A 13354-nucleotide genomic window follows, 5' to 3' on the forward strand; every position below is an offset into this window, starting at 1 on the left:
TTAAGCCCACTGAAATGCTTGAATGCAGACACATTAACATCAGAGTCTCAATATTTTAGGTTAAAAAAAACATTGAAGTAACACAGATTAAATAAAATAACTCATGCACATTCATTTCCCCGCTGCTGTAACGTTAGCAGTTTTACTAAAATACTATATGCATTTAGCCCTATGTGACGTCTGTTTTTATATTGTTTGTCAGCACACATAGCCTAAGTTACTATGATCAACTAGCCGAGTAGACAAATATAAATGTTTATTCATAACCATGCTAAAAATAAGTCAATGTTAGCTGATGCTAACTGTCTAGCTAACGAGCTTGCTGGTGCTAAATTGAGGTAATTTTTTTAAATAAAGTCCAAATATTATAATTCAACTACCTAGTTGATTACATCTGAGAGAAAAAGAAAGGATGTGATGTTCAGAACATGGTAACTACAGTAATTATCAAAGTGGGAAGTGATGCCCTCGGGGGGCATTTGGCCAGGGGTGGTTTTATACCACAGACAAGGTTTGAGAAGAAAAAAATCATTATGAAAATATAATGATATTTTCCTTATTATATTCATTATTTCCTTATTGGTTATTTTGGTAAAATCCCAGGTATTTTGAGCAATAGGATTATAAAAAAATATATGCTAATATAAAATTAAATGATAAAAGTAGCCTATATAAAACTGCAAAATAAATATTCATCTATCAGTACTTTTTACTTAAGTACATAAACAATCAAGTACTTTTGTACTTTCACTCGAGTAAAATTGAAAACTGAGTACTTTACTTTTACTGGAGTAATATTTTATTATACGTATCTATACTTTTACTCAAGTACTTGATTTGTGTACTTCGTCCACCACTGGAGGTGAGTACAGCAGAATTTTTGCTGTGTAAATTGTATGTGGGATGCATTTGAAGGACAGCCCAATGACAGATAAACCAGTCCATAAATGGGGTGGGGTACTGAAGACTTGATTAATGGCTGCTGAAAATTGCATTTTGAAAATATATTAAAACAGAAATACAGTTCTTTTCAATTGCAATAATATTGCACAATATTATTGTTTTTACTGTATTTTTGGTCAAATAAGTGCAACCTTGGTGAGCATAAGAGGCTTGGAATAATACATTCTGTTTAGTTATTATTAATTAACACTATAAAGTGTTACCAAATGTTTGTCTTTAAATTAAATTATAATAACTTATCAAAACAATTATTTTTTTTTTTTACCTTTCTCTGAAATGGATTTCCTTTTCCATTAATGTCACTTGGGCCACTGCAGGCAATTGAATAATGTTCGCTATTTAGCAAATTTTTTTTTTTTTTTTTTTTTTTTTAGAAAATTCACATTTGGATATGCAAAACTTGCTTTTTCACAATCCTATCAATTTATCCCACCTTTTTTTTAGCGCTGAATATCTGGTTTACCTCATGAAAAAGCCAATTGAACAAGTAAAACAGTTAACAAACAGTACTTGCTGACTTGAAGAAAACTAGAAGAATCAAACTTTCATGTACCCTTTTCTCCTGTAAATAATGAAATAACACCATGTTAAAAATAAATACTTGATTACTTGTAGAATAAAACGCCTTGTGTCCTAACTATCTCCGTGAGCTGTGCCAAGCCCTCTGTGCGATTATACAAACCTACACTCTAAAAAATGCTGGGTTAAAAAGGGACAAACCCAGCTATTGGGTTGTTTGGACCCAGCGGTTGGGTTCAAAACAACCCAATCGCTGGGTCAAAACAACCCAATAGCTGGGTTTGTGCCTTTTTAACCCAGCGCTGGGTTATATTTAACCCAGCATTTTTTAGAGTGTACGATTCACCTCAGACAAAATATTAACATTGGAAAATCTATTATGAAATATACCGGTCCTTCACATGAATTCAACACTTTGTTTCACTCTATTAAAAGCTGAATGAAGCTTTATGAAATAATACCATCTATGGATAAAGAGTTAGAGACAAAATATTGTTCTCATTCCATGTGAACAGGGACAGCGTAGGTGGTTGCAGCTAGTTTTACGATGTTCTTTATTCGCATTGACTCACTGCGTAACGCTGCCAAGGCATAACACCTGTCAAATGCTTACCAGGTGTGCAACCATTGCTTTGTTGTTTTGAATCAGTTACTAAGACCATACTATTTACACAAAGAATCTAAATTATTATTTTTATTTAGACATGACAGCTCCTGTCATTTCAACATCAGGATAGAAGTCATATTAAAAAAGCCAGCTGTGAGCGCTCGATGTCTGATCATTCGTCACAAAACAATAAAAGCCATGGATTCTCTGCTTACAATGACAATAACAGAGCAGTAACTGACCGAGGATATTTTTCAAATATATGATATGGCCGGCAGAACCCGAAACCATATAAGATGACAGACTTTGAAAAACAACAGACCTAAACATCTCAGACACCTCACATCTACTTCCAGAACCGCTTGATTGCTCTTTCATACGCACCCACAGAAAACCCACTTCCAGCCACTAATAACACATTACATGGCAATTTAATAACATGGGGTTTAGGAACCATTCTGAGCTATGTTATACTTTAATAACAGAAACGCAACATGACATTAATACTTTCACAACAAGTGGAAGTGTGCGGATCAGGAGTAGTATTGTTAACTAAAACTAAAAACTTAAAAAAAATAAAAAATAAAATAAATATTAGAAGTTAAGACTAAACTAGAAATGCTGCCTTGGCCACTAACCGAAATAAGTTTAAATTGCTGACTGGAAATAAACAAAAACAACAACAACAACAAAACAGATCTAAATGGTAATATTAAAAATTAAATAAATAAAAATAATAGAAGCACATAAAATAAAAAAAAAAGAAACTAAAGTTGAAATTAAAACGGAAAATATCTTTAAAAAATGTCATTCTGATTCAAAATATTAATAAAAACTATAACAGCATACTAAATTAACTTAATAATTATTATTTAATTATATTAACTAAATTAATATAATACTAAATTAACACTTGTATGTATGGAAGCAACAAAGAAAGTAGTATTTTTAGTAATTTTCCAAGTTAGTACGTGTGAGATATTGCAAAAAAAAAAACACACACAAAAAAACACTGGCAAACCTAAGGAAAGACCTTCAAAAACTTGACCTAAAATTGATTGTGATTATTTACTCACCCTCATGTCATATCAAACCTGTGTGCCTTTCCATCTTCCAGGGAACACAAAAGGAAAGTAAACAAAGCAAGACTACTCTTATACAGTTTTATGATACTTTTATGGTCTTTTTTTTTTTGGCTATTATAAAGATGGTCAGCTTCCATGTTCATTCACTTTAATTGTCTAAAAAAAATGGGATATATATTTTTGAAGAACTCTTTATAAAATTCACCTTTTGTGCTCCATTAAAGAAAAAAAAAAACAAGTAGAGTGAGAAAGTAATGACAAATTCATTTTTAACTATCCCTTTAAAGTTTCTGGCTATGAAGTAAGTGGAAACTCCACCTAGGGCTGTCCTGCATCTGCTAGTGAGCCCAAGACTGAGATCATTGAGAGTTCAGAACCAGTTCTCTGGGTTGTATAAGGACACAAAGAGAGCAAGAGCTGGAGAAGAACCTGCGCTTTAATGCAGAACAGGCCCAGTCGTTTGCTTCTACACACTGTTAACAGACAACTCACAGCGTCCAGCCACAGAGAAGAGGAGGCCTGGACGTTTACAAGCAATGTGATCCAGATAATGATCAAATGTGGTTCCTCAAATAGTAGATTAAAACAATGATCTCAAAAAGATGGTCAAATCAAAAGTCACTGAGATCCAGGCACTGACAAATGTCTGAATGTTCAAATATTTTCCATTTCAGCTCAAGGGAGCAATTGTTTCTCTCCCCTCATTTTGTGATCCTGGTTTTACCTGAATGACTACAGCGCTATCTGGTGGACTGATCAAATCTTTCCTCACTTTAGGTTTGGGAGCTAACAAAAGGGAGAAAAAAACATCAGTTTCAGAAACAGGACAATTAAAACATTAACACATGCATACATTAACAGATCTCCCTTACCATTTGGGTTTTCCTGTTTATAAAAAGTCTTGAGCATTGCAACAGCCTCTTCCGCTCTATAGCCAGCGATGCACTGTAATAAGCAAATAAGCATGTGCTACAGCAAAAATATGCAATGAGGTCTGGACTACAATTTAGGGAATGTGGATGTTTCTAGAAGAAAAATATTCTAGCCTCATAGAACGGTTCAGAATGTCTATGAGCTGGAATTTAAATTGAACTGGAGGGAAATTATTTTACCTTAAATGGAGTTCCAGTGTGTGGTAAATGATCTGATGAGACGTCCGGGACGGATCCACAGCCTCCAAACTGCTCATTTTTGCACCCATATACAACAAGAGGCATGTCTGTCTAAATGTTAAGGTGTCCTTTTAGCGCTGAGATTATTTTAATACTACCAGACAATAACAACCTGGGGTAAATGCAATAATGCATTTAAAATTTACTATTCGCAAGGAAAACTAATCTTTTTGACTACGAAGTGCTATGATTGACACAAATATCTACAATACTGCTCAAATGTTTGGTATCTGTCAAGTATTAAGAAATTAATACTTTTATTCATCGATGCATCAAATTGATCAAAAGTGACTGTAAAGACTTTATAATGTTAGAGAATATTTCTATTTAAAATAAATGCTGTTTTTTAACTTTCTGTTCATTTTAAAGAATTCTGGGGGAGGGGACTGTTTTATGGTTTCCATAAAAATATTAGGCAGCACAACTGTTTTTAACATTGATTATAATAATAATAATAATAATAATAATAAATGTTTCTTGAGCACCAAATCAGCATATTAGCATGATTTCTGCAGGATCATGTGACACTGAAGACTGGAGTAATGGCCGCTAAAAATTCAACCCTAACCCTAAATGTGAAATTCAATGGTAAAATTCAATTTGAAATGGTAAAAATAAAATATGCCGAAAATGAAAATATTAAAAATTGGGGGGAAAAATGGTATTTTAAATTTCACAATATTACTGTATTTTTGATCAAATAAATGCAGCCTTTGTGGATATAACAGGCTTTTTTCAAAACCATTAATGGTACTGTATATGGAAACTTTTCTAAACTAATGGTGAACCACATTTTGGCATCAAGGATACGAAGCAGGCGCAGAGCAGCTGCACACATGATACATGGCTCCACTGTCACATAGAGTACAGTCTGTTCACACACCTCTATTGGGTCCTTCTCTCTGAAACGGCACCAATCAAGCACTTGATCCAGTGCCACCATTTCTGCATGCCGAGTAGCCTTGGACAAAGCAGGCACAGACGTGAGGTTGTTTAATCTATTCCAAAGTTTCTCTGTGTTCTTCTACTAGGAAAAACCATTAATCAAGGTCTTAGCATAACAGAAACTGTAACATATAGGTCAATGGCAAATAAGGATGTCTGAGATTATTAAAATGAGAAGTTCTTTTAAAAACTAGTTCATAATGCATCACCAGTTCTTAGAAATATACATTACGCAACCACTACAGTAAAGCATAAATATTTTCCTCTCACCTTAAGTGTGTACACATCTTAACCATGATTTGATTATGAATCACTTCCAAGAAAGAAAAAAAAAGCCTTGTAATGAGACTTTTATTTTTGACGATCTCTAAACAGTTACTCCACCCACACATTTTGACTTTAAGCCACACAAAAAGTCTGCAAGAACCATATTGTTTATGTATTTCTGAATAACTTAACAGATTTGAAACAGCATATAACGGTTACGCAATTAATACGTTTTGAATACATATACTGAAGCATAGGGTTATAGTCAATTACATTATAACAAGTATTGATGTTGGCTTCTACTTAATTCCAATAACAACAATAAATGGAATCATTATAATTATTTAAATTATCAATAGTTAGGCACATTGTGAAACTACTTCTGTCAGGACCACTATCGTCAAAGATGATTGACAATTAGCATACAGTTTGGATTGGCGGTATGGTTCTGTTCTGGGCAAGAACTCCCTGCGCCTCCATGCAGCCTAGCATGGATGAGAGCAGGGAGAGCAGCAATAACCCCCCAGGGTAAACAGAACAGAACTAACATAAATGTATTGCAGATATTGTTAAGTTCAATCAGTGTATGTACACATTTTTAGAATTAGTCTGATTCAAGGAGAATCAGAAGGCTGAATTCTGACTGACAGAGGAGGAGTTGGGGATGGAGGAGGGTAATTAGCTATTGAGCAATGCGAAAACTGCTGATAATACTGAGGGACCTTATATATGAATGCTTAGATAGGTGTCGTAGTCCCATAGGTTGATGGGGATCAGCTGAAGGTCAGCTGATGCGAGCTTGACTAACGTGACCTGCCAGAAGCACAGCTACGCTTGATTTAAATGTTTTGTTTCATTCACCTCATTTCTTCCTTTTCCAATAATCTCATTGTTGTAAACCTTTAGACAGCCAACTGGAACCTCACCATTCTCAAGGGCCTCAAGTGCCTTTAAAAGTAATTCATATGTTTAAAATGTTCTCAAAACCACCCAAAATACATTTACTATGTAGGCACACACCATACACATTTACCATGACAACCAAACTAGCACTAGTTGTTATTACAAAAAAAACTGTGGACATTTTTCACAATTAGATATAAACAAATACTCCGATTTTCGACTGTTTCAAAGGCAATGTCATGTTATTTTATTGAAATTTCACAGTAAAAAATAATAATAATGCAGCACTGCAGTAATTACTGTATTTAAGTACAGTAGCCATGGTAAATACTGTTAAGACAAACAATAAATATCAGAGAAATGTACCATGTCAAACGCTTTTGACATCCATGTTTGTATCTCACTAACGGCTCCAGAAAAACACTCTTCTCGGGTTCAACACTATCTGCTTGCATCTCCATCAGTATCCTTAACAAATCTATAATCGTATAAATTCAATAAAGCAGCACGAATCAGGAAATAGTAGCGTTTTGCTTACATGCACCATGACAAGCACACGTGTTTACGGTGGACCGTAATAATGGATGTAAGTTACCGTTCAGGGCGGTGGAACGACCGCATAATCGATCGATCGACGCTCTCTGTTATCTGTAGATCGCCTGTTTGCTGCTAACAGCTGAAGTTATTGCCATGTAGCATAGTGCTAGCTAATGAGTTACGTCTAACACGCTTTTGCATCTAGTTTTGTCGTTTTTTTGCGGTGTAAAGTCTGTTTTTAAAATGTTGAGTTCTACATGGAATTTCATCAAACGCCATAAGAGGAAATTCATCTTCACTGGGGTTTTTGTTGGAGGTAACATGGGCAACTTGACCACCTGCATGCGTATAGTTCAGAGATTATTAGCTACGTGTGTAAACTCTTTCTTGTTTTAATAGCTGAATAAAAATTACATATAGTTATAATATGTTAATATGCTATAATATATAGTTTAGCGTGTTATTACAGTGTTGCCAAGCACTAAATCTTATTTCCACATCCACCTAATCAATCTCAGTTAACCTGTCACCTAGTTTTTCTACACTGGCACAGTCAAAGAAAGTTGATATGGACTTTACCCTGGTATTTTTAGCCAGCATAAATATTTTATATAACTAAATATATCTAACATATTGCATGTCAGTTTCTTAAGATGTATATTATATTGTAATGTTTTCTCAAACTTCATGCCCAGGTGTCTATCTACTTGGTAAATATGCACAAAGAAAAATTCAGGAGATGCAGGAGCGAGAGGCAGCTGAATACATTGCTCAAGCTCGGAGACAGTTTCATTTTGAAAGCAACCAGAGGACATGTAACATGACGGGTAAAAAATCAAACAGAATGATATGATCAATTAATATATGTCATGAAAGTGATGTTTGTCCTGCCCAAATGTAGGTAATTGTGTCTTTTTTGTAGTGTTATCAATGCTCCCCACTCTCCGAGAGGCAATCATACATCACCTGAACTCAGAGAGCCTCACCGCTTTGCTGAAGACTAAGTGAGTCATTCGTGTAAATTATAGATGATTATCTACATTACAAAATAAATAAACATAACTGACATAAGTGATCATGTCTTCTACACAGGCCAGCTAATAAACTTGAAATCTGGGAGGATATAAAGATTATTAGTGAGTTGAATAATTTTTTTAATATTCTTTTTTTTTTGGTGTAGTATTACGGATTCATTGCATTAAAGTCAACATGAAATCAAAATTTACTTATTAGGGTATTTACTTTCTTAATGCATATTCCTAGTGTTATTGTGAACTTACAATCAGGTTTAATTAATACTGTATTCTTTCAAAAACATAAAAAAACCTTACCAACCCCAAACTTTTGAACAGTATTTTTTTTTTATGTAAGTGAAATGTAATACACAAATATACTTTTCTGCTGATGTCATGTGGGTTATTGGAAAATGTTGAGCAATGACCAAATAGTTAATAAGGCAACACCCACTTGATTCCCATCCTGCTTTTTTTAGTTGGATGTCCTGTTTCACAATTACATGTCACATTATGGAAGTAAAATGGGTTATGAACAGAAATTCAAGTTGACTTTAATCAAACTCTCATCTATTCCTGTTCTCAAACAATGATTTCTACTCTCTAGGTTTTACCCGAAGCATTGTGGCGGTTTACAGCACTTGCATGCTGGTGGTGTTACTCAGAGTTCAGCTCAACGTAATTGGTGGCTACTTGTACCTGGACAACTCTGTGACAAAGAATGGAATGGTATGTCAAGGCTTGGTGTTTTAAAGGCAAAGCAACCTGATTTTACCATGTTACAGCATGTAAATGTTACTTAATTTCTCTTATACTGCTACTTTAGACCCCCTTGGCCCCTCCTGATGTTCAACAACAATATCTGTCAAGTATCCAGCACCTTCTTGGAGAAGGTGAGGACAATGCCAAATCTGTATAAGAGCGTTTAATCTGCATTAGCGTTTAATCCTCTGTTTATGAGGTCATTGTATGGAAGAAAAATAATGACAAATGTTGAATTGCACTAACTGAAAAAACATGCAGTGCATTAACAGTGCTTGCATTTTTTTATGCCTTGTATTTTCAGGGCTGAAATTTTAGGGGCTGAAATTTAACAGTTGTTTATTTAAGCTGTGAATATTTCAATTTAAAACATTTCACACACATTTTCATAATTAAAAATTCTGTAATTCATATTCGCCTTCCAGAATTCACTTCCGAAATATTCAATCTGTTTAAAAATACGATGTATAATAATATTTCACTTTACAAATTCGCTTTCACAAATTCAGTGGTTCAAATTCGGCAGAAAATTCAGCATTGTACATCCGGGAACTGCAGGTATAGCAATAGAGGACTGATGCATGATCTCCATCTGCTGTTAGTCGCTCACCAGAAGGTGGTGCAAGCGGGTGTTGATGAAGACCAAAGCAACAGGTAAAGCAAGTCATCATTCACAAAAACTGATTTGCAGAAATGGAGCAAGCGGTATGTAGAAGATATGATTATCAGGGCCAGTATGTATATGTGGAAAAGCTGTTTAAGACACAGAAGCTGTTTACATTTAATTCAGCACCTTCACTGGTACTCGTTTCGCAGTGTTATATATCATAACAAATATTATACATCATATTTTTAAACAGATTGAATATTTGGCAAGTGAACTCTGGAAGGTGAAAATGAATGACAGAATTTTTAATTATCAAAATGTGTGTGAAATGTTTTGAATTGAAATATTCACAGCTTAAAAAAACAACTATGCTGAATTTCAGCCCCTAAAAATACAAGGCTTTAAAATGCAAGCACTGTTAATGCAATGCATTACTTTATTCAGTTAGAGCTATTCAACATGCTTTTTTGTTTCAAAGACATTTGTCATTATTTTTCTTCCTTATCATTTGATACTGATACTGACAGAATGATACTGTAGTTGATACTGATCTTAATGTTTTGTCTTTTCAGGGCTCATTGAACTGATAACAGTGGTGAAGAAAGCTGTCCAGGAAGTTCTTGGACCGTACGTTGAGTAATTGATTAGATGTTGAATTAATTTTAATCTACTCATCCCATTCTCGTGGCTTTATTTGCCATTGCAGCTATTGTGTTGTGTCAGTCTTCCTCTATATTTAGCAGGAAAGTCCATGTCTCCTCAGGGTGTCTCTGAAGCAGAGTTTGTCCCTACAAGAGTTGGAGCAACAGTTAACTCAGATCAGACAGTTAGTGGAGGAGGGCTGTGCTTCCTCTAAACACAAAAGTCTTTCTTGGTACATGATGCCTGATGAAGAGAACACACTAGCCTCACAGGTAGAGAGATATATATCATTTATTTGTTTTTTATTTCTGAATTAGATATAATTTATTTTAGAATTTATTTTATGTATAGCTTCAATTATATGCATACATATATACTTATATAATATAAAGTATACATATATAATATTTTGATTCATGATACACTACCAAAAATGTTTTTTTTTCTTTTATTCAGCATGCACACATTAAATTGATCAAAAGTGACAGTAAAGACATTTAAAATGTTACAAAATATTATATCTGTAATCTGTAATAAAATAAATGTTGTTAAAGGGGTCATATGATGCTTTTTAAAAGATCATTATTTTGTGTATTTGGTGTAACAGAATATGTTGACATGCTTTAATGTTCAAAAAACACATTATTTTTCAAATCTTAACTTTTATAAAGAATATCTGTTTGGTTTTGAGACTTTGCAACTTCAGGGATCTTATCTATGCACAATCAGCTTGTAACACTCCAAAGAGAAAGGAAAACTTGAAATCGCATCATATGACCCCTTTAATAACTTTCTATACATTAAAGAATCCTGAAAAAAAAATGTATGAAATTTTTCACAAAATAATATACAATTAAATTTCATGAATTTTAATAAGATCTTTATAAGAATATAATTTTATACATTTTATAAGAATAAATTACATTTTATTTATATTACATTACATCACATTTTACATTTTCTCGGTTTCTATCTATTTTATTTATTTCTATATAATATTTTGTAGGCTTGTGGTCTCACAGAGAATGATGTCACAACAATAAAGCTGCTGAATGAAACCAGAGATTTGCTTGAAAGGTGAGGGAAATCAAGGCACCTATATAAACCTACAGTTTAGAAAATTGGAAATAAAAAGTTGGGACTGTTGAAAGTTTAAAATAATTATTTTTTTTACTGAACACTTTAACACATTTAGTTCCTTTTTAAAGGAAATCCATAACTATATGAGCTTTTGTATGAAAAACACAATTCTGGATTCAAAGAGCATTAATGATAGAATGAAAAAAGAAGATGAGACTAAATTGGTTGAAATCAATAGTTTTATAGAGATCACTTCAGCATAGATATGTACTAATTACATTACAACTTTTTTTGTTTTCAGTCCAGACTTCACTACTGTACTCTGTACTTGCTTGAGCCGAGGCTTTATCCGATTCCTAGACAACATGTCAGAGTTTTTCCGACCCCCACAGGTGGACTCCAACCCTTCCAGCACACCTGACCGGTCAGTGTACATGAATGTATTTTTTTCAGGAAGGTTCGTACAGTGACCCCAAAAAGTATTTGGACAATTAAGCAACATTTAAGCCATTTTATCACTTTCCTAAGGCCAATATATTTCGGGTTTGCGAACAATATTGGTGATGTAAAAAAAAAAAAATTCCTGTTTTCATGTGCTTTTCTTCCAGACTATCACATGTAAGCCTCCCACTAGCCAAAATCATTCCCATCATCAACGGACAGATACATTCAATATGCAGCGAAATACCCAGTCATTTTGTCCAAGTGAGAACCTTCATATGCATCGACTCATTTTGACTTGCATGTGGCATAAAAGCTGCCCACACACACCAATGTTTGCTTTCTTTCTTGTTTTTAGGATCTCTTATTGATAGACCAGGTGAAAGAGTTTGCCGCCAACGTGTACGAAACGTTCAGCACGCCTCAGGAACTTCAGAATTAAGCACAGGACTGAGCAAGATGTGAAAGCCGAACTCCTTACAAATCTACTTTCAAGAAACTCTCATGCTCTACAGCACAGAATTGTTCTCCCCGCACACCCTGAAATCGACCCGGGGGAAACGAACTCGCGGCTGTTCTGAGAGACGAGTGTGTGTAATGGAGTTTAGATCCTCTGTTGTTAGCAGGCATTCCGTATGGGCTAGTTTCTCCTGACCTGCTAGCTGTCCTGTTTGTATGTTGTGACCCCCTAACCTTGTCCCAGCCAGGCATGCCAAGGTTTTTACATGCTATAATAAACTGTAGTACATTCTATTTATTTTTTAAATCCCTGTAGCATAACATTTTCATTAGATAACTTGTCACGCCATGGCTAGCATAAAAGATAATACATACATAATGATTTTCCATGCATTCACATCTGCAGGGTAGGCTTCAAAGGGTGAATTGTGGACATTTTGTATATGATATCTCTGAATCTGATGTTGCAGCTGCTGGACGCTCTCCAGGACCAAAACACAGTCATGCTCACCTCTGCAACAGTAACAATGCATGATGATTGCACTTTTACTGCTATAAATAATGCATATTGAGAGTATTTTCAGTTGTATTTACTAACCAGAATTGTTGGACTGTTGTTTTTGTTTTGCAAACTGTACAGGATGTAGTATGCTACTCCTTTTGTAAAATGACTCATGAATGTTAATAAATAATGTTATAATTAAAATGATGCATTATTTTGACTAGAAAACTCTTTTTTGGCTTTGAAAAATTAAGCATTATTGAACCAACAGGCTGCTTTCTTACAGTAAAAGAAATATCGAGGACAATTATTTTGAGCTCCTCTTCCTTGTAATAAAACTCCCAGGTTCATCTAGAGGGCAGCACATAGCAACTAAACAACTAGGTCACATCAAGTTCAAACAAACTTTCTACAGAAATAAAATCAGGAAGAAATTAAGTAATATCTGACAGAATAGATGCCTAAACATGTGGGAAGCATATGACAAATGCTATTGCACAAAACACAACCCTATTGACGCAATACTTCCTTTTACCCTAAAAAAAAATTTTGTCTCTGTTGTGGATAAGACTATATGCCACCCTTTACGTAATGTACCGGAAAGAAATGAATGAATACATTAAGAATAAATAGCTATTTGTTCACATCATGACATTGCATAATCTTTTGATTTGTCAGTTTAGTTCGTGATTATATTTGTATAATTTTAAGAATGTTATGGTCACAAAATAATGAATGTCTTCATTTATTTTTTACGCCAAGGATTTATTTTATTAAAACAAAACAGTAAATACAGTAATATTGTGAAATATTATTACAATTTAAGTTTTCTATTTGAATATATTTTAAT

General features: G+C 34.1%; 1 protein-coding gene and 1 pseudogene across 2 annotated transcripts; one reads left to right on the forward strand and one right to left on the reverse strand.

Moving 5' to 3' along the window:
- Positions 1-3394: 3394 nt before the first annotated feature.
- Positions 3395-6989, reverse strand: LOC107675101 (tRNA-specific adenosine deaminase 2-like; annotated as a pseudogene).
- A 102-nt stretch (positions 6990-7091) lies between these two features.
- Positions 7092-12704, forward strand: LOC107675099 (peroxisomal biogenesis factor 3-like). 2 transcript variants are annotated; one of them, XM_016469316.1, is made up of 12 exons: positions 7092-7314; positions 7694-7825; positions 7921-8002; positions 8091-8134; positions 8619-8740; positions 8838-8904; positions 9953-10007; positions 10144-10298; positions 11027-11099; positions 11404-11526; positions 11711-11807; positions 11902-12704. In XM_016469316.1, exons 1-12 carry the CDS (start codon positions 7242-7244, stop codon positions 11983-11985), a joined length of 1107 nt encoding a protein of 368 aa, XP_016324802.1. In that variant the 5' UTR covers positions 7092-7241; the 3' UTR covers positions 11986-12704. The 2 variants fall into 2 exon arrangements, with proteins under 2 accessions (XP_016324802.1, XP_016324803.1); XM_016469317.1 differs by having other exon boundaries at positions 10144-10294; positions 11029-11099; positions 11902-12702.
- Positions 12705-13354: the final 650 nt, after the last annotated feature.

The sequence above is a fragment of the Sinocyclocheilus anshuiensis genome, unplaced genomic scaffold, assembly GCF_001515605.1.
Source record: "Sinocyclocheilus anshuiensis isolate Anshui unplaced genomic scaffold, SAMN03320099.WGS_v1.1 scaffold776, whole genome shotgun sequence".
NCBI lineage: Eukaryota > Metazoa > Chordata > Actinopteri > Cypriniformes > Cyprinidae > Sinocyclocheilus > Sinocyclocheilus anshuiensis.